The sequence below is a fragment of the Myotis davidii genome, unplaced genomic scaffold (genome assembly GCF_000327345.1).
Source record: "Myotis davidii unplaced genomic scaffold, ASM32734v1 scaffold238, whole genome shotgun sequence".
In the NCBI taxonomy this organism is placed as follows: domain Eukaryota; kingdom Metazoa; phylum Chordata; class Mammalia; order Chiroptera; family Vespertilionidae; genus Myotis; species Myotis davidii.
In genome coordinates, this window is record NW_006293779.1 from 9683159 (window position 1) to 9705934 (window position 22776).

At 34.4% G+C, this 22776-nt stretch overlaps 1 protein-coding gene and 1 pseudogene across 9 annotated transcripts in view; one reads left to right on the plus strand and one right to left on the minus strand.

Annotated features, from left to right (window-relative positions):
* The window catches only part of PUM2 (pumilio RNA binding family member 2), a 68452-nt gene that overhangs the window by 28571 nt on the left and 17105 nt on the right, over positions 1-22776 (plus strand). For 6 of the 9 annotated variants that reach the window (XM_015566400.1, XM_015566405.1, XM_015566403.1 and 3 more), the window contains 8 exons: positions 965-1235; positions 1479-1572; positions 2857-2982; positions 5618-5760; positions 7359-7488; positions 11256-11399; positions 11518-11814; positions 15795-16031. In XM_015566400.1, coding sequence (XP_015421886.1) covers positions 965-1235; positions 1479-1572; positions 2857-2982; positions 5618-5760; positions 7359-7488; positions 11256-11399; positions 11518-11814; positions 15795-16031 — 1442 coding nt within the window. The remainder of the gene's footprint in view (positions 1-964; positions 1236-1478; positions 1573-2856; positions 2983-5617; positions 5761-7358; positions 7489-11255; positions 11400-11517; positions 11815-15794; positions 16032-22776) is intronic. The other 3 variants (XM_015566406.1, XM_015566401.1, XM_015566402.1) reach the window with 1 other exon arrangement.
* On the minus strand, positions 7890-9521 carry LOC107183714 (annotated as a pseudogene).

Genomic DNA, 22776 nt, shown 5'->3' on the forward strand with positions numbered 1-22776 from the left:
ATTACTGTAGGAAAAAAACCAGACTATAAATGAGGATTCATTATGTCTAGAAGTAAAAAGAAAGTTTAGACGATGAGAGATGTTGATTTTATAAAAAGTCATTGCTTAAAATTTAGTCCAGTGTTAATTAATTTCTTGGGGAAAGTTAAGGAGGCTAGTCAGTAGAAAAACAGTTTTGACCAGTGTTACACATTTTCATTTCTTTCTGATGACTTAATTAAACTGGAGCAATTTGGTGTTATAAAGATTATGCCAAATTGGGGGGCTGTCATGGGGTGGGGATGGGGGGAGGTTTACAAGTAGTTTTTGGTTTGTTTCTCTTACTTGGAACCACAGGTCATCTCTAGTTTCTTCAGTAAAGAAACTGCGGCCTGGAAGGATGAAATGATTTGCTTAAAATCATATTCAGAGTCAGGAGTCCGCCACTTGTCTTAGTTCAACTGCCTTTTTCTGTTGTATTCTACATTTACACCCTTAAGTCTTGAAGGCAATAATGATCCCTTTAGCCAGTTTTTTCTGAAATATTTAGCAGAATATTACAACAAAATTCTGTACTGCTGGTAGACAGGCCAGGAGTATCGTAGGTGTTGTCACTTATAGTTGGCTCTTCATATACCTACTATTCATTTTGTCTATAATTTGAGAAAAAAAATTTAGGTAGTCTAAGCCTAAATTGTGGTATTGGCCAGTTTTCTTATCTATAAAATTGAGTTATATCTTTATGCTATTTAAATTGGAAAGAACATTCATTAATAATTTTTACAGCTAAAACCATGTCAGTTCTTCAGAAGAATTTAGTTTAGACAGACAGATAATATTTTAAAGTAAAATGGTTGGTGACCTGGGATGCCTAATTTGTCCTCTCTACTTTACAACTACGTGTTTTTTATGATTTTCCTGCTTTCCCATTTCAATTTTTGAGTTGTTACCTTTACTCATAATGTCTTTCTGTTTTCTTTTATAGTCGTACTCCTGGAAGTCGTCAAGCCTCTCCAACTGAAGTAGTTGAGCGCCTGGGCCCCAATACTAATTCCCCAGAAGGATTGGGCCCTCTTCCTAATCCTACAACTAATAAACCACTTGTTGAAGAATTTTCAAATCCTGAAACTCAGAATCTGGATGCCATGGAACAAGTCGGTCTGGATTCTTTACAGTTTGACTATCCTGGTAATCAGGTACCAATGGACTCTTCAGGAGCTACTGTAGGCCTTTTTGACTACAATTCCCAGCAGCAGGTAAGCATGCCCCTCCTTTAAAGAGGCTCCTCTTAACTATGGACTGGTATGTAGCCTGAAGTGCTAAGAGGCATTAACATGAATAATAGGGGTGCTATGGAACACTTCATGTTTTATTGAATAAATGTTTTTGTAGTTGAGAAAGTTTTTTAACTAAGTGTGTAAAATACTCTATTCACAGTTTTCTAAATAGAAATGTAATGCTTTGAGACTAATTTTTGTATTAAATATTTCCCCTAATAGCTCTTTCAAAGGACTAATGCATTAACAGTTCAGCAGTTAACTGCAGCTCAACAGCAGCAATATGCATTAGCCGCAGCTCAGCAGCCACATATAGGTGAGTTTTTATAAGTTACCATTTTGATTAAACTCAGTCCTGTGTTAAAGCATTTAGATGTTTTTCCTTTTACTGAGTGTTATTTCATTACTCTTTTAAACATCTCATTGAGATCATCAAAGATTAATAGATTACATGGCAGGAGTAAAGATTTACTAGGGAGAACTGTTTCTGATTATTATGTGTATCCTTGGTTATATAAAAATCTAATTTGGTGAAAGATGTCAGCAAATAATTTTATTTCACAATGTGCAGTTGAGAGAGTCAAACACTTGGAAATTCCATTGAAATTATTTGTATCCATTATCAAATCAGAATGTTTATTTTTTTGTAAAAATATTTTTTTAATGATTTCAGAGAGGAAAGAAGAGGGAGAGAGAGAAACGTCAATGATGAGAGAGAATCATTGATTGGCTGCTTCCTGCACACCCCACACTGGGGCTCGAGTCTATAACCTGGGTATATGCCCTTGACTGAAGTCGAACCCGGGACCCTTCAGTTCGCAGGCTGACGCTCTAGCCACTAAGCCAAATCGGCTAGAACAGAATGTTTCTTTTTAAAGCGGTTTAAATAGAAATCCTAAGAAAAAATTTAAAGGTATTTTATTCCTTCATTAAGGTTTTGGGACTTTTAGTCTTTTTTTTCCCCCAGAGAGAAAAGCGGGGGCCGCGGGGGGGCGGGGCACAGAAACATTATTGATGAGAGAGAATTATTGATTGGCTACCTCCTGCACGCCCCACACTGGGGACTGAGCTCACAACCCTGACATATGCCCTGACCTTCATGTTAGGGACTGTGACCTCCTGGTTCATAGGTCAATACTCAACCACTGAGCCACGCCAGCTGAGCAACCTTTAGTCTTTAAGGTGAATTATTAAAATGACACATTTGTTACTACTAGAGGTCAAGTATGTGTTGTTTGTGTTGGGTTTTTTAAAGGTTCCCCGGTTACAGTTTACATAATTATAGTATAGTACCAAAACCAGGAATATGACATAATAAATGTGTGCATGTATAGTTTTATGTCATTTTATCACATGTAACCGTTTTATGCCTATGTGATTTTGGCTAACTTTGGTTTATTTCCTGGTTGGAAAAGTGAAAACTCTGACCATCAGAATCTCTGTTTCAGAAATGAAGAACCTTTTAATATATTGTTAAATGCCCAAGAATTTAAGTACATTCTCCTTTTCCATCCCAAATTTAAAGTAGAAATGTTTTTATTTAATGACGAAAATCATACTTTACATTTTCATTCATTATTTCTCCCCCTTTTAAATACAGCTGGTGTATTCTCAGCAGGCCTTGCTCCAGCTGCATTTGTGCCAAATCCATATATTATTAGTGCTCCTCCTGCAGGGACTGATCCATATACCGCAGCAGGATTGGCTGCAGCAGCAACATTAGCAGGTAACTTATTGTTCATCCTTGTTGCTTATTATGGATTTAGTTTTAATCTTGGTATAAGCTTTATTTTGGTCTATTTGGGCAATTTGAAGTTCCTAGGAACAACTGAAACATTTATACAGAATGAGCTGAAGTTTCCAGAAATTAGTTAGTTAGTTATATTGATTTCCGAGAGGAAGGGATAGAGAGAGAGAAATAGAAACATCAATGATGAGAGAGAATCATCGATCGGCTGCCTCCTGCACGCCCCCCACTGGGGATCGAGCCCACAACCCAGGCATGTGCCCTTGACCAGAATCAAACCTGGGACCTTTCACTCTGCAGGCGGATGCTGTATCCACTGAGCCAAACCAGCTAGGGCCAGAATTTATTTTTTAACTATAATGCTACAGAAGAAACATAAGCCTGATAATTTTCCTCCTATACATAATTGATTTGCCTTTTAGTTTTTTAGTTTCAGAAATCTTACATTGCCAAACAAATCTTCATTCTTGTGGCCAATCCCATTCATTACCCACAGAGACAATGTAAATTAAAGTTACTTCTCAAAAAATAAACTGGGTTAGTGTTGTAAATACCCACATCAGGGAAAGTATATGTTAAAGTGCTTCTGCATTCTTGACTATGAGTATGTAAAAGTAAAGTTTATTTAGCAATATTGAAATTTGCAAGTAAGCTGAGGGACAAAAGATGGGGTGGAGTTACAAAGAACTTCTTAAAAACTGTCAAACCTTGAAACTACCACTCAACTGAAATAAACACCAAAACTATAGTGTTACATGTCAATTATATCACAAAGCTGGGGGGATTTTTTAGAAACTGAAGCTGTATTTATGGCTCATTTAAGTAAGGAAGAGTTACGTGCTTGTCAGGCACAGTCTCTCACTCAGCAAAGTAATTTGCTGATCTATAGGATTTTAGGGGGGGAAGGGGGGTGTGTTTTAGGTTGACTTGATTACAAAGACAGAAATGAATTTTCTTAAGCATGGTTTATGTTGGTTATCAAGGAAGGCACAGGGTGATGTCAACCACAGAAGTGTGTTCACTGGAATGAGAACAGTCTTTGCTGAGGAGTTTGGGGACTTTTTTTTTATTCAGGAGTTTAAGAAGTGGAAAAAATTGTTAATTTCATATTGTTTAATATCTTAGTTTGCTGACTGAAACTGATCTATCACATTGAGTAGTTTTTGGTCTATATCTGCATGTTATTCCATAAGCATGTGAGTTTTTTTGGCGCCATTTAATTGGATGTTAGTGTGTAAAGTGCTGGTATATCATTCATACAGAAATCATTAATCTATGGAACTGAAAGAAGCAACTTTAAGAGGTCATTAGTTTTGAGATGCACATGGTAGGCATTCTGGACTTCGGCTTTCTAAGACCAGTGCTATCTAGCAGAAATATAGTGTGAGCCAGATAATGTAATTAAAATTTTTCTTGGAGCCACTTTATAGAAATAAAAAAAGATGAAATTAATTTCAATGATATGTTTGATTTAGTCCAACATATCTAAAATAATTTCAATATATAATCAATATTTTTAAAATTATTAATAGATATTTTCCCCTTTTTTCATGCTAGCTCTTCAGAATCCGTGTTTATTTATACTTACAACACATCTCAATTTAGGCTATCCAACTTTTAATTATTAGATAGCCACAAGCTATTAATAGCTGTTAATGGCTTCTGGATACCGTTTTGAACAGAGAGGTTCTTGGTAGTTGTCTGACTCTTAAAAAATCTACAAATTAGTGGAACATGTTTCTTAGGAATCATGACACCTTGCTTATTAATGATGGGCTTATTGTACATGAGGCTATTTACTTTCTAGGGATCAAACATTGTCTTGAATTAAGTAAAAGAGAGTAATTCTATTTTTCTTAGTTTGCTTTCTTATGTTTGTGTTCCTCTGTGCTCATATCAACTAGTTTTTTCTTGCCTTGACTCACTAGTCCCATTTTCCTAACCACATAAACACTGATGTTTTTGTGTGATTTTCAGTTGCCTTGTGAGAATTGTGACTAAGTCTACTTTAAATATTAAAAAAATATTTTAAAATTCAAGGTTTGCGATTCAAAAATAGCTGTGGCAAGCTTGGTACCAGAATGTTCCTTAGTTTTATATTATAGATTGCAAATCAGAAGATGAGTGTCTAGTTTATTTTCATAATTCTTTTCAATAGTCAGAAAATATTTTTAAGAGAAGTAATGAATTGAGGATAGAGGATCTTACAATTCTTTGGTGAATAATGTTTTCTAAATAACTTGTTTGTCAGTATCAAACCCATAAACTGGCATTTAGTAAATGTTGGATAGTTAACTGTCCTGTTAATTCATTGGTCCTCTTAAGTTTAGCTTCACGTTTCTCCATTAAGGCCACTGCTGTTGCTCTTAAATATTCACTCTCTCTCTCTTAATAATTAATGTTTCAATGAGACTTTCTCCCTAATAGAATAAGCAAAAGTAAAAGGGTATAGTAGGTGTAAGTGGATACAGGATTATAAGGACATCTTCTCTAAGTCTTAAATACTATCCCCTTTTATGATCTAGCGGTGACTGACCTCATTTATCTATAAAATGTAGTGACTTTCCCCCCCTTTTTTTTCTTTTTGTGTGTGTGTGGGGGATGTGAGGTTTAGGTCCGGCAGTGGTTCCACCTCAGTATTATGGTGTTCCATGGGGGGTGTATCCAGCCAATTTATTTCAGCAACAAGCTGCAGCTGCGGCAAACAACACAGCAAATCAGCAAGCCGCATCTCAAGCTCAGCCTGGACAGCAACAGGTATAGGCCTGCCTTCATTCTGTTAATATCTGAAGCGTCTCTGAAATTGTATGAGCTCTTTGTGTTCAAAATGTGTGTCTTTTCTCTTTATTTTCTTCAGTATGTGAGATGCATATATCTGATTGCCAGAAGTAGGTTTACTGCACCATTGTGACATTCTTTTTAAAAATTCTTTTTAAGCTTTTAATAAAGCTATTTTAATAATCATAACCTGCATGTCTTTTTCCATACAAACAACTGTAAATCTACTTTTGTCCATACCTGTGTAGTTAGTGCACAAGTCTCGATTACATGATTTTTTTCTAATCCGTAGTCTATGAATTTAAAGATTTGCTTGTCTTTCAGTTTTACATTTCTGTTGAAACCTCTAGCAATATTACATTTTTCTTTTCAGTTCCTAAAGTGTGCTAATAATGTTCCTATCAAAATAATTGTCACTTCAATTTTTTTCAGTTTTCTTCTGGATATTTAAATTACTATTTTAAGTATTAACTTAATATAGTTCTGACCAGAAAAAGAAGATTACTGGGTACTTCATATTTTTAAGCACGAAAAGATGAAATATTTTCACTAAAGGTTAGATTTACCTTCTTCAAACAAAATGTTTATCACAAAGATTTTTTTTTAATTTCAAGCACTTTCCTAGAACTATTTTGGTAAATGTAAAACTATTGATAAATTCCAGATACCTGGTTGTCAAATTCAACATATTTTTAGCAAAGAAACAGTTTAATGACAAGTATAGTGTTATTTACTTGCCAGTTAAATTTCATTCTAAATTTTCTTTAGTATAGTTTAATATACTATATATTGATGTTCTATCGAAGCTGTTTTTTGGCTCAATCCTTATAGATACAAAAACATCATATAAAAATTACTTTTAATCTAAATTTTTTCTTTTTTAGGCAAACTACCTGAATAATGCACCCATGTGTGATACTTATAGGATGGTCTTACAATGAATGAATCCCCCTTATCCTGAATTACTTAAATATTTATGTTTATGAAATTAATGTGTATTTTGCTTGTGTTTAATCACTAAAACAACTACATATTGCAAAGTAGTGAAATTTGACCAGCCCTAAGAGTTTGCTTTGTTTTGATGTAATCTTGTGTTCTTTTGTTCACCCCAAGATTTTACCCTAAAAAGCAGCTTCTGAATTCTAAAAACTTGGTTCAATTAAAAGTTTTCACTCAACTACAGTCTCGTAACAGACTAAATGAATAATGATACTTTATTTCCTTAAGCTTCCTGTGTTTCAGTGTTCAGCCTTAAAGACTAATAAAACATAAATTAAACTTCTTATATTCATCTAAGATTTTGTCAGAGCATAAATACTAGAAATAATTTTTCTGCAAGCCCTAGAACCTCCATGTTGCTTAATAAATAGATTGTTCTAGTTGTCAAGAGTCAGTGATTGTGTTTTTGATGTTAAGTATTTTGGATTATTTCATGCTAAATGGACATTTCATTGCATATAAATATGTTCAAAGAATATGCAAAGGCTATTTGTGGTATATAAAAAATTGTTCAAGATAAATTTATATATGTGTTACTTTATAATTTCGTTTTTAAGGAAATCATTTGTCCTTTGTAGGTTCTTCGTGCTGGAACAGGTCAGCGCCCTCTTACTCCCAATCAGGGCCAGCAAGGGCAACAAGCAGAGCCACTTGCAGCAACAAATCCAACTTTGGCTTTTGGTCAGGGTCTTGCTACTGGCATGCCAGGTATATAGTTGGTTAATTGTAGAAATTTGAATAGATATTATTTTGTAATTGATTTTTAGAGAGAGAAAAAAATATCTGTTGGCTGTCTCCCCTATACCCCCCAGCAGAGATGGAGCCTGTAACCAGCTATTTTAATAGATTTAGAATATTAAATGTAGACTGTCACACCGAAGAGTGAAAAATCTTGCCTACCTTGCAATAAATTATTTACAATTCAAATGCCAAGAGTTGAAATTAATACTATTTATGAGACTTAATGACAGGGATGGAAAATATGTATTAGAATTCTCAACATAGCCCCCCCCCACACACACACACACACTTGATTATAGAGAAAGAGGGGGTGCGGGGGGGTGGGGGGAGAGAAACAATGATTGTTCACTTATTTATACATACATTGATTGATCCTTGTATGTGCCCTGACCAGGGATTGAACCCAGAACCTTGGTGTATTGAGACGACTCTCTATCCACCTGAACTTTGTAGCCAGGGCCATTTTTTCTCTATGGCATAAACTGTAGCATCTTTCCAGCTGAAAGTAGCCCAGAATTCTCCTGGCAGTCCTTCAAGAAGTAAAACCAGTTGGTTAGGAAACACCTGTTCGCTCGTGGTCTTCATTTTTGCAAAATAAATGTGTTTTGTAAAAGAAATTGGCAGTATGCCTGGTTTATCATTATAACTAAATAATTATAAATAAAATGTTACGGCTTTTTAACTAATCCATTCCTAAAACTTTGAGTTGTTTAATTTCTTCATTGGAGATTGTAGCCTTTGAAGTAGAGTCAGGTGGTCAGCTTCAGAGATCTGACAGCTTTGGCCATATTTCCAGAAATTTCAATTCCAATTTCATCAAGAACTTGATTCATAGTATCTTGGCTTTCTTCATTATCAAAGCCATCAAAGATGTCCTCAGGTGTGTCATCAATCATTTCTTCAGTCATTTTCATATTTTCCTACTGGAAATTCTGCATTTTTTATAATGTCTTTTGTGGATTCATCTTCTTGTCAACTGCCTATGTTGTCTTTGCTATAGCAGACATTGCGCAGCCATCTTCATCTGGAAATTTATCACTTTTGTTTGTGTGGATGTAGAAATGACTTTTGTACTTAGGGCAAAAGTTCCTGTTTGCTGTTTCCATAGTTGTGCAGGCTCTTTGACTAAAACTGAAAGCTTCTTTATTACCAATTTTGGCCATTTTCTTAATTTCTGATTTTACCTGTTTTTCTTGTCTCTCTAATAACTGCTTCATCTCTGTTTATAGCCCTCTCGTAACTCTCAATTCTGTTCTTTATTACACCATCCACGGTTTCTACTTGAAGAGGGCTGCCATGGTCAGAGTCTGTGCCAAGTCTGGCACATGACTGGGAAAGGACAGGCCCTTGGAGAGTTCAGGGTGGTGAAGCCCATGGATAAGAGAAGAGGGCAGGGACTCTAGGTAGGACCCACAGAGGGTGGTATCCGTGAAGCATACCGCTGCAGAGTCACCCAGATTGGCCACATTTAAAAAGCCTGACAGCGTGGAGTATTATTAAAATCATGGAATAGTGGGAACTCTAATACCAAGGTGGTAACAGTGTAAAATTGCACAACCACTTTGGAAGTGGCTTGGCATTATTTAACAAAGTTGAAAATAATGTGCATACTCTATGACTCAGGGTGTCAACTACTATATGTTAGAGAAATATGTACACATACACTTCAGGATACATGTACAGAAATGTTTATGGCAGCACTGTTGATAGTAGCCCCAGACTGTTGCCAGTAAATGATGACTGAATAAATGCATTTTGGTGTCCATCCAATGAGGGGCTATATAATAATGGAAGTGGAAACTGGGAAGATCTGTATACAACCACTTGGATGAATTATACATAAAAACTCTTAAATAATCTAAGCCAAGTGATTTATAAATAATAAGACAATGTGTAACTCTTTTAAGGGAAAGATAAAACAGTGGTTGAGCTAAGGACATAGGAGAGATGGGTTCCTGGGCAGTTTCTGTTTCTTGACTAGGATAGTGGTTATACTTTTTTGTGTTTTATTTCACAATAACAAATTATCACGTTCTGCTAGTTAAGTACATTTCTGGTTAAGAAAAAGTTACTCTCAATACCCCCTTTTTTACAGCAAAATTCCTCAAAAGCATTATCTGTACTTGTTTGTGGGTCTTCAGTTTCGTACTTTACTGAACTTGCCAGATTGGCTTTTGTCCCTTACCAGGTGACTTCCAGGTTGCTAACTCCATTGCTCAGTTCTCAACTCGTGGCTTTTAGCACCATTTGACATTATTGATCACTCAATCTTCATTGATTTTTTTTTTTTAATTTGGCCTTCAGGAAACCACATTGTTTACATTTTTTTTCTTCTTTACTGGTTATTCCTTATGAGGCTCTTTCCTGATTCCTCCTCTCTCCAACCTCTTAATGTGAAGTGCCCTCAATCCATAGACCCCTTTTTTATTTTCTTGGTGATTTCATCTTGTCTTGTAGCTTTAAATATTATCTTTATGTTGACAACACCCAGTTTTTTTACTTTCCTAAACTTAAGGGTTGTATATCCTATTGGACCTCTCCTGTTGGATATCTAATAATCTCAAATTTATCATGTCATAAGGAGTTCATTCCTGAGGAAAGTTCTTGGAAGCTCTGTGTTCCTCCTAGATTTTGCCCTTTGCATCTCTTCTTTTGACTAGTCCTCCTAATTTATATTTAGTACAATAAAACTGTAATTGTAAAACAGTCAAAATTACTGTATTTAATTAAAAACAACCTTTACACATGAAAGTGGTTGTCTTAGTATTTAAACTTAAAAGTATTGGAGGTTGGCAGTACCTTTTTTCAAGTGGTTGTCACTATTGAGCTTGAGTCCCTGTTACTGTATAAGGCAGACTTTCTCTTGAATTCTGGGAGTAAACTAAGCCCTATTGACTTAAAGTATCCACTATTTGTAGTTAACTTCTCTCCTGTGCATCTACAGTGATACTTGTTATGTATCATCCTTGGGAGAATTGGCAAAATAGTTATTTTCTGTTCTGTGGTTCAGATGAGGAATCCCTACTGAGAAAGACTGCTACGAGGTAAACTTCACTCTCCTATAGTTGGAATAATGCAAATTGTCACCTGCCTTGTGTTCAGGGCTATGAAAAAAACTAATGCCTGCATGATTTTTATTCAAATTTTAGCTTGAGAACCTTTACAAATAGATTGTTACCTTATGATTTTAAGGTATCTGTTTATATCATGATTTAAGTTTTTAAAGAGATGCTTATAAATGAAAATCTAAGGGAATGCTGTTACTGAGGCACTTGGTTTAGAACTTAACTAATGTGTAATAAACATTTCTGTATCTTGTTATAACTCATTTTCTTAGTCTTTTTATCCATCCTCTTCTCAGAAATGACTAAATAGGAATATTTTTTTATCAGCACTTGATAATTTTTATATAAAGGAAAATACCTTATTTTGTGATCCACAAGTGAAAGACATCTTTGTTAACCAGTTAACTGCCACGATATTTTGAATTTAATTTAAAAAGGCCCGCCGCTCGCGTCTATAGACGGTTATGGCGTACAAATGGTTAAAACTTAACCTATGCTTTACTACATTTTCACACATTTAGCCATACCTTCTCAAATATGTTTTTTATATAGTAACTATGGGTTTTATATAAATAAGTATATAATAGCTATGTTTTTTGCTTGATAAAAACATTCAGGGGGAAATAAATATGCATGTTTTCATCAAACATTTATCTTAATATTGTTTAGGCTATCAAGTACTAGCTCCAACTGCCTATTATGATCAGACTGGTGCCTTAGTGGTTGGCCCTGGAGCAAGAACTGGCCTTGGAGCTCCAGTTAGATTAATGGCTCCAACACCTGTTTTAATTAGTTCAGCAGCAGCACAAGCTGGTAAGTGTAACTGACGTTTTCAGGGATAATTTTTTTTCTGATGTTGTTTGAGATATTTTTAAAAACAGAAACATTTTTTCTGAGTAGTTTTAAGAAGTATCTGCAATTTACTTTGCAGCAGCAGCAGCAGCAGCGGCAGCTGGAGGAACTGCAAATAGTCTTACAGGCAGCACAAATGGTCTATTTCGGCCAATTGGCACTCAGCCACCACAGCAGCAGCAGCAGCAACAGCAGCCAAGCACTAATCTACAGTCTAATTCATTTTACGGGAGCACATCTTTGACTAATAGCTCCCAGAGCAGTTCTTTATTTTCTCACGGACCTGGCCAACCTGGAAGTACATCTCTTGGCTTTGGAAGCAGTAGTTCTTTGGGTGCTGCTATAGGCTCTGCTCTCAGTGGATTTGGTTCATCAGGTAAGTTCCCTTTAAGATGATATCCGGTATATGTATGTTTTTAATGTTAAAATAAGCAATAATAAATAGCTTATAGTGTAGAAAGGACAGGATTAAAATACTGGTTTATTGGTTTTTGTAGAAGCAAACTACTTCCCGCAAATCTGTAAACATCTATGAATGTTTTAACTCATTTCAAGCAGTCCATCCTTTTCTCAAATACAACACATTTTCCCCTGGCTTTAAGAATTGTAATTTTTGTTTTGGTAGGTTTGTTTGAAGCAGTATTTTATGCTAGCTACTAGCTCTTCCTTATTCTGTACATAATGCTTGTGGAAGTAAATACTTTTGCCATCTTAAATTTCTGGTGTCTTTGTGTACTTATTAGATTATTTATTATTAAATGCTACTGATTCTTATGATTTTCTTTATTTCATATAATATATAAAAATAAAATATAATGAAATGTTCTAAACAGTCCCTAAGAAACTACCAGTGTGCTTACTTTATTTTAGATTAAATAATTAGCCTTTTTATCACTAAAAGTTTGTTTGAAAGGGTGTTTTTCCCAGGGCCTAATTTTATATATAATACTTGAGAGATTCAAATGTTAAATAACTTCACAAAATAAATAACTTAACCATACAAACTGATTTTGTAACTGAGTGAAATGAGAAGAGGCCCACTGTTGACAACACCTTGTATTAATCATTCTCTAACATTTCCAGTGTATTCAGGAAGCATTAGGGGGAAAGCTGCTTACCCTTATTTCTCTCACCTCTTAGAATCATTAAAACTGTTTCTCATGTATTTTCCCACCCGTTAAGTTATATCCTTTTCTGGTGTGAAAAATGGCAAAACTAACGTGTCAGCCATTATTAATATGCTTTCCAGGTTTAATATTTATAGGAGGAATGGTCTTGAATAGCAGCTATAAACTTTTAGATGCAAAATGCTTTTTTGTTACAATGTAATACAATAGGGACTTAACCCTTGCCTAACAAAATTGCCTAAAGAATGGGCACGATAACTTCTGAGGGAAAACCTAGTGAACATGGAGACCGTTCAATCTTTTAATTTAATTTTTCTATTTTTTTTTTTATAATCCCTTTTGGAGTTTAGTGTTCTTATCTCCAGCCCAAGGACTCTGTTCGGACTAATTTTTTGCTTCTAACACAATTGACAAGCATTTTCCCCAAGTAATCCTAAATGCCAAAGAAAATCAAAGAGAATATAACTTCTAAAAAACACAAAATTTGTTGAAATAACTAGTTCATAAACTATAAATTATAAACCCTAAGTAACCCAAGGAAAATAGAGAAGAGCTTTGATAAACCTCATGTACCCTTTTCTAATAAAATATGTCACTGGTGGTCTGGTATAGATTTCTAGGGCCCCTTACGTAATTCTTCCAAATTCCCATTTGTCTCTTAGTTTTGAAGAGCTTTCCCCTGCATTCAGAAATGGTTGGCTTGAACATTTTGTTTCCCACAAATGACCCCTACAGATGCCTCTTTCCCCAAAACTTAACCTTCTTCATGCCTCTGTAAGCATTGCTTACTCAATTCTGATTTTCAGTATGGGGTACCTCTGTTTCATCTTGCTTCAGAGGGTATTAACAATTGCCGCCCCAAATACTAGTAAATAGTCTTATACCATCTCCCTCTTCTTGGACATTTTGTGAGAATTCAAGTGCTACGATATGTTTGCTTACAAGTCTATCATTGCCGTTTCACATTATGGCAGTTCCATGCCTATACGAAATTTAAAATATATTGTGGTATGTGCACATTTTTGCACACAATAACATATATAGTCATTCTCTTATATGATGAAATTATTAATGCTTAACAGTGTTAAATACTCTAATTTATAAAACAGTTGGCCAAGAAGCTTAACCATTGTAATATAGTGATTAAATCATCCTTTTGATACCTATTATTTAGAAAGTGCTGTTACAATTGAAAGTTTGCAATTGAACATTTTATATACACAGTTAATTAATAATTAGTGAATCCATTTTCTAGCTTCTTAGATATTTTAGATAGACTTTGTTTATATTTCATATTACACTTGCAGATAATTTAAGCATATAGTAAAAAGGAGCTAGTTTGTATATGTTTAAAGTTATTTCTGAATTACTTTTAAATGTTTGGTTTGGCTTTTCCTTTTTGGAGGAAAATATTGCATGTGTCAAAGTTACGGTTCATTTAATTATTTGCCAGGAGAAAGATAGTGTTACTGTTTTCATTAGAGAGCTATTGTCTTTGTCAGTTAAATTGTTACTGAAATAAATAGGACTTTAAAATGTAGCCATGTCTTACAAAAATCACTTTGACAGTGTCCTTTTAAATTAGCATAGTTAATGTAGCAAACACTGACAGTTTTGACAAAACCAACTCAAAAGAGCTATTTACTACATTAGCGTTTACATTTGTTTGTGATTTTTTTTTGCTATTAAAATGCATATAGTTACCTGATACTTCCCTGTTATGATGATATCTTAAGATGTAAAATTTTCAATAAAACACATCAACATCAGTCTTTCAGAAACTGCACTGGCAGGTATAAAAGATTGAATGAATATTGTTATAATATTTTGCCTAATATAGCCGTGGGAGCCTGGTTTTTTTCTTTATAGAATTTTGAATTTGACAAGAACCAACGTAATTAAAGTTGCTTTATGTCTGAATTATAAGCTTAACTTGGTGTACCCATCATGTACTCTGCTTAATTTTTCTCTTTAAACTGTACCCTTATGACCTATATATAATTGACTTGAGGTTAAAAAACCAAGTCCAAATATAAACTTTAACATTCTCTTGAAGCAAATTACCATATTGGTCCGAATATAGAGCATGTTCTTAAAAAACTTGACAAGTTAAGAAAAGTAATGTGAAATTTCCTTAGATGAAAAAGGCATTTGGTTTAAAAGGACAGTGCTTAGAAATAAGTGGAAGTATACTTGAAAATATTTATACCAAGTGAGACAAGAATTGAACAACCCCTTCAAACACGTAAAGAATTTGATTATCCAGATAAATGTTAAATGTCAAATCTTGCTTTCTGTTCATTGCATGCACAGCTATATGATGATGTGATTCTATTTTATGATTTTTGTGGAGCACAAAAGGAAAAATGAAGTAGAGGTTAATAGTTGAATTTGGAATTAAGTAAAAAGAATTCAGTATGTAGGACAATAAAAGATGTAATATAAAATAATTATATATTATCTAAGAAAAAATAGGCTGATCAGACTTGAGTAAGGGGCTAAGAGGGCCAGTAATAAAAACTTAGGAATGGAAGCTCCTGAGGGGTAAGTGAAAGCCTGTTTTTGGTGTGATAACAGTGATGAAAACAATTTTCTAAAAGTTTAGTTTTTTCATATATATTTTGTAATTTCGTTGTTGAAGGATAAGGAGACTGTATAGTGGGGAATAAGCTGCCGTCTATATTTCACAGCTGAATAATATTCGGGCCAATATGGACTTAAAGTACTATGGTTTGAACACAAGGTAGAAGCCAGATTAAATGTGAATGATGAGGGAAATATGTTAATATTCTGTTTATTAGTGTAGTCTTTTCTTGGCATTGAGTTGAAGTTTGAGAACTGGCTCCAGAGATTAGGACACTAGCAAAATTTAACTTTATTGGAATTGACTCTCTAGAATATCATAAAGCAGACTACTTACAATTCCAGGGTTTATAAATCATACCAGGGTATTAAAGCACAGTGATCATATGTGTCAGTGATAAATATGTGTGAAATAATGAACATATGACTGCTATGTTAAATATTTGGTTACTTTATTGGGGTGCATTTATACCCTTTTATGATTAATAAGTTAGTGTATATATAGTTATCACAGTAATTATCTTCTCCATAATGTTTCTAAAAATAATTATTGTGATCACTCCTGTTATTTCCCAGCAAGAGTTGGGGATAGGTTTTATTCAGTTAACACTGTATGTAATTAGGGTTTTTTTTATTTCTTCTTCAGTTGGCAGTTCTGCAAGTAGTAGTGCCACAAGGAGAGAGTCTCTATCTACTAGCTCTGACTTGTACAAAAGATCTAGTAGCAGCCTAGCACCCATAGGGCAACCATTTTACAATAGTCTGGGATTTTCCTCCTCTCCAAGTCCAATAGGCATGCCTCTGCCAAGCCAAACTCCAGGACATTCACTTACGCCACCGCCATCACTTTCATCACATGGATCCTCATCCAGTTTGCATTTAGGTAAAAAAAAACAACCAAAACCCTTTTTATTTGTATGTATACATGTGTGTTTGTGTGTGTGTGTTTATAATATATGTGAAATATTTAATGTTGGATAAAACATGCCAAATTGCTTTTGCTTTTAGATATTAGCCTTTTGAAAAAATTTTATTATCATGAAAATTTAAAGTGAGGGTCTAATGTACAGTAAGGTAAAGACCCCTATTGTATCTTGTTTCTTTTATGAAATACAGTGGTGTGTTTTTTTCTTGTCTGTGCTTTTGATTTGTATGTGTTTTAGATCATCTGAAAAGTCAACTATTTGTACATGATAGTGAAAGAGAATTTTCACTATTGTTTTTGTACACCAGAAAAAAAGCAATTAGTCACATAGTTATTTAACTTTAAATTATGTAGTTTAGTACAATGGTTTTTGCTTTGGCCTTTGAATGCTTGGCCATTTACCCAAAGGGTATATGAATTTGTGAGGTAAAGAAACTTAAGGGTATGGTCCATATATTTCTCTTTTAAATATGTTTAAGGAAAAAAAATGGTTTAGGCTTATTGATCCTTGAAGTTGGAGCATTTAGAACTTTGTTTGTATCTGTGTATTAAAATTGTCCCCACCCTAAGATTATTGAATTAGTGGTTACCTTTTTCCCTTTCTGGGAAGTATTTGTCCAAGTAGTTAACAGTATATTTAGAAGGGTTTTTGGCTATCTGAGGCTTGATATGAATCCCTGTCTCCTCTAAAAAGTATTTCATTAAAATTAGAGTTTGGATTTTTGTAATCCTAATTACCTCAACTGAAAGTGAGAGGTTCTATTGCTGATTTTTATGTACTTGGAAAGATTTAAATCTGCTTCCAATTTAAAAAGTAATGTTGTCCTTATAAGCAGACATGTTTGACCTCTCCCCCTCATCATAAGATTATAGATATTTTTTTCTTAAAGCTCATTAATACAGTAAGTGTCCATGTAACAAAAATATCTTTTATAGTAATCATCATTTAGAATTATGTCATTGAAAAATCCTTTTAAAATAAAAAAATGTTTTTATTGATTTTAGAAAGAGGGGAAGGGAGAGGGATAGAGATAGAAATATTCATTAGAGAGAAACATCGATCAGCTGCCTCCTGCACACACCCTACTAGGGATTGAGCCCCACAACCTGAGCGTTTGCCCTGACAAGCAGTCAGACCAGTGACCTCTTAATTCATGGGTCAGCGCTCAACTACTGAGCCACCCTGGTCGGGCCAGATTCCGTTTTAAAGATGGGTCCTCTACCCCAAATTCTGGACCTTTGCTCTATGGGGGATATTGAATATATGTACACAAATAATGAATTTATTCAGGTGGGCTCCTATGATCTGTTTTGCAGCACTATTTGTGTAAATGTATCAGTTTTTATTTTAACACCTTCATTTATTATTTCTCGGTCACAGGAGCTGCTCAGTTCCTGATTTCTATTATTTCTGTTCAGACCTACTTCCTCCACCTTTCTATAAAACATGCCTTTGAAACTTTGGGATGGACACACAAATTTGGAACATAACTAAGACTAGATCTTTCATAGTAGTTTTATGTTTTATTTGTTAAAATTATATGTCATGTCTTGTCATTTTTTTCATAGGTAAGTTTCAGGTCAGATTCCTGTCAACTGTTACTGCTTATGCTGTGCTTTAAAGCCTGTATAAATAGCATTAATTATTCTACACTGGTTGCTTAGAAATTGGGTTATAAATTACTCTTCAGATGTCTCTATGATTAAGTAGCAATCTAGGTGTGTTTATTTTAGAATGTAAAAATCTAGCTATATAGATGCTTAAGGAAGGAATTCTAGTCAATTACGAGAAATCATAACTTGGTTTAGCAGTTCTACATTATCCTGATACTTTGTACCCTTAATTCAATTCCTTCACCTTGAAATCTGATACTTTAATATACTTCTGATTGGAATTATCTGTAGATTACTTTCTTGTTTACTCTCCAGTTTCCTCTGGCTTTAATTGTATGTAGTATGACAGACAATATTGTTAACAAGGAATAGACACTGCTGGATTGAAAATAGTTTCATAAATTTGCTCTTGGTTTAGTGTCCATGGAAATGGTTGATCCTTTGCTTTCCTGTGATTCAGTCACAATGCAAGACTTACATGCTCTCTGGTCTAAAAACTATTTTAAATTGTATGTCCTTTAAGTGGATTTCTTTATAAATCAAGTTATCAGGGCTGTGATTATAAAATTCCTGTGGAAATGAATTTGCATATTCATTTTAAAAATAATTTTACTGAGCTCACACATTAGGAGTAATAATATCATGAGATAAAGTTCTCAGTTTCATTAGAATTGGTTGGAATTAGTTCCAAGTTATTGAGATTTTAAGACACACAATCATTATACTTAATGATAGACCTTGATAGCTACATTTTTAAAGTATTGGATAAAACATGTTAACTTTTTTTTTTTCTTATCAGCTCTCTTTGCTTGTGCTAGTCACTTTCACAGAAAAAGCCTAATGACAGCATTTAGTGCTTCTGGCTTCCCAAGAAAGATGTTTCATTGTAATATATATTTTTATTTATTTCAGAGAAGAAGGGAGGGGGAGAGACAGGAACGTCAATGATGAGAGATAATCATTGATTGGCTGCCTCCTGAAAGCCCCCAGTGGGGATCGAGCCCACAACCAGGGCATGTGCCCCAACTGGGAATCGAACTCCAACCTCCTGGTTCATAGGTCAACGCTCAACCACTGAACCATGCAAGCCAGGCTCCTCCATTTTCTTGTATGAAATTTCAAAGAGCAACTCTTTTTTTAAAAAAAAACAATTACAACTACAATGTCATTATCATACCTTTTAAAATTAGTAATTTCTCATTACTCTTAATTCCGTAAATGTCATTACTTAAATGTCTTACTCCAATTGCGTTGTTTGAATCAGGATCCAAATAAGGTCCATACATTAAACTTGTTTAATATCTTTTTATAGGAACCATTTCCCCTTCATCTTTTTCTTTTTCTTTCCATGTATTTGTTAAAGAAACTTTGTTCCTGTTGCCTTTCCCATATTCTTGACTTTGCTTATAGCAATAAGCAATGATAGTATTTAACATGTTCCTCTATATTAACATTATTTCTCTGTATTTCCTGTAAAATGGAATTAAGCCTTCGGGTTTGATCTAATTATTGGTTTGTTGGCTTATCATCTTGGCCAGGATATGGTTCTGTACTCCTATCAGGAGACACATGTCTGGTGTCTTTATTGTGAGGTTGTCCATTTGATCATTACCTAACTATTTCTGCAGCAGTTGTAAAATGGTGATACTCTTAATTCTGTGGTTACTTCTGCATTTATTAGCTGGAACTTTTCCTCATCAATTGTGAGGTTACCGTGAAATGTATAGTTCATATATGAGTTAGGATAATGCTTGATTTTTTTCCCCTTGATTTTCTAACTTTGAGAATGAGTTGATGTCCTAGCAACATCTAAGGTGACTGTTTTTTCAGTCACCATTGTACCTGTAAATTGATGGATTTTTATACTAGTTGATATGTTTCTGTCCATTGCAATCTGAGACATCAATTTTATGCCCTTTTTTTAATCCCAAAATTTTACCATTTGGGGCCATTTTGAAGCTCCTTCAGATTGGCTCTCTTGTTGACTTCAACTCTACAAACAGCATTTAAATTACTGGTGGATGAGAGAGACATGTGAAAAGAACAAGGAAAGAGAACTTCAATGATTTTTATTTTATTTTATTTTATTTTTATTGATTTTCTACCGAGAGGAAGGGAGAGGGATAGAAAGTTAGAAGCATCAATGAGAGAGAAACACCGATCAGCCGCCTCCTGCACACTCCCCACTGGGGATGTGCCTGCAACCAAGGTACATGCCCTTGACCGTAATCGAACCCGGGACCCTTGAGTCTGCAGGCAGACACGCTATCCACTGAGCCAAACCGGTTCTGGCATGATTTTTATTTTAAAATGCAAAGAGTAGTCAGTGTCAAATTTTGGGCATCAGGTTCAGTGTTGAATAATACTTGAATTAATTTCTCATGTATTTATCTGTAGTGATAAGGAAAAGTCTTCTACCTGCCGTTGTTACTTTTAATCATTCTCTCTGATAGAAGTCAGCATCTTATTTCAAGATACTTCACTATTTGTGATAGAACATTAAAGATTTCCACTACTATTTTATTCTTCTACCTGGAGCTAGCTGACTAGTTTGTTCCTTCCTTGTTTCCTCTCTTTTCTTCTTTGAGTAAACTTTTAAAATGTTAGAAATGTTAGTGGTTTCTTGTTTACTCCGATCTTTATGCTCATAGTTAACTAGATTGATACAGAACTTCTTGGGTAAAAGCTGTATTCTGTATATGTATTTAATTTAGGGCATGACAAACTAATGGATATTTTCCCTTGTGCCTTTTCATTTTTGAACTGGCTTGCGGGGGGGGGAGGGGTTGTAAGAAAAGTACACTAAAATGTGTAACCCAAGCTTTGTATTTAGTGAAATTCGTTATTGAAAGGTGGCTATTGGTTCTGAAGATTCATTAACATCATGTATTTAGTAATCACGTAGTACTTTAGCTTTCTAGGGATTAGAAAATTTCATAACCTATCTTCTCTCTTAATCACAGCAAAATTTTTATTAAGTGTGTGAGCAGGATAATATTAACTTTTAAGATCATTTTCCTATTAGTAGTTACATTTGTTAAAACTGCTGACCTTTGGCACATATAGTCAACTTCTCTAGAATGAAATGTCTAAGAATTAAAACAAGTATGTTCAAATTGGTTGCAAAGCTGTGTGCAGTTTTTCTGAGTTTCATATGTGCAGAAAACTAATTTTTTTAAAGCTTTCATTGGAAGTACTATTATCATTAAGTAGTAAGTTCTCTATAACTGAATAGCATTTGGTAGTTTTCTAAAGTTCCTTCATGCTCATTATTTCATTTCATCCTAATTGTTAACATAGACTGGCTGAGTGATATGCCCAGTAAAGATGATAAAATTATAGGTAACATGAGCCCGAGAGACAGTAAATGACAGAACTAAGGCTAGAACACAATTCCGATTCCTGTTACTATCCTTGCTTTTTCTGTTAGCCTATAATTAACTGAACAACTTTGCAAAGTGTATAAATAACAATATTCTAATCAGCCTCTCAGACTGTTTATCTCAAAGTGGCATGGTTATGTTTTTAAGTTGTGTATAAGATTACTAGACTTCTAGATACCTTTCTCACTTTAGTTACTCTTGAGATTTATAGTAAAGTTCTTATCTAGACATTTAAAGTCCAAACATATTACCTACTTTATGAAGTAAGAATGTTTAATCAGGCAGGTGACTCAGGGATAGGCCACAGAACAGCATATTCACCCTCAACAGAATATTACTTACAGGGTCTCGTGGTGGTATAAATGTAAGCACTGCTTCAACCTTTTTGTGTGTCTAAAAGTCATTTATTTGTTGATGAGTATGAAACCTGTTGAGTAGAAATTCTGAAAGTATTACTTATATGGAGGAATTATTTTGTTTCACTTCTGTACACAAAGTTACTGATCTTATTTCTACTTTGGGTTCACAATGATTAATTTTACTCATTATCCTTTAATACATTAAATGTGATTTTTGTGCGTCAGTGCCAGAATTTTTCACCATTTAATTCAGTTAGGATAATCACAGGGTTAGGACTAGAAAATACTTGATCAGATTCAGTGGTTCAGCATCAGAATCACTTGGAGTGCTTGTTTAAAATACCTAGTATGGTTACCAAGGTGTGACAACAGTTTTTGCTTGTCACAAAGGTTGTGGGGATTCTATTGACATTAAAGATTCTATTAACATTTAGCAGACAGGCGCTAAACTTTTCATAACAAAAAAAGGATTATCCCACTGAAATTCCCAGTAGCGCCCACATGGAGAGACACACTTTGGAAAGGAATAATTCATAATTTACAGACGACTTTACACTTCCCTTTTAACTCATAATTAACTCATAATCTTTGCATGTTCATATGAGCTTTTGATCGTGTCCCCCATCATTTCCCTAATGCTTTTTTTTTTCTTCCTAACTACTTGCCTTCTATTGACCTGAACTCTGCTTGTCATTCCAGACATAATAGTAAAAAGGAAAAACCCTCGGTCTAATGATTAGTAGCAACCTACTCTTAGTACCAAAATCTGTATTAGTTCCCTAGGGCTGCTGTGGCAAATTACTGCAGTCAAGTGGCTTAAAACAAAAGACAAACTTTCAGGGGAACACAGTTCAGCACAGTATAGCATTTTATGCAGTTTACTCTCTAAGTGTCCAACAAAGAGTGTTCAATAAACGGTAGCTGTCTTTTAAATAACAGTTATTGTGTATAAGAGGAAAACACTATCATATTAATAGGCAGATATTTAGGTTGTTAACCTTCCTTCTGTTTCATGAATGAACTTGAAAGATAACTATGTAAATAGCATAAGGAGCAGCACACTTGTGTGATAAGCTGTGGTCTAAGAGTCCTGGCTGACTAGCTGTAAGTCACATCATTTGAACCATAGTGACTTCGTCTGTGAAATTATAGATCTTCATGTCCTCTACACTCTTATTTAGATAGTGATTAAGAAGTGGTAAATGATAGGGGGATGTCAGTGATGAAGTAAATGGACTATTTTGCCTTTACACTATCAGTAGCAGTGATTTGAATATAGATGACCTATTTGATTGTTTTTAACAAATTTTGGAATAATTTCAGGCTTATGAGAAAGTTGTAACACTT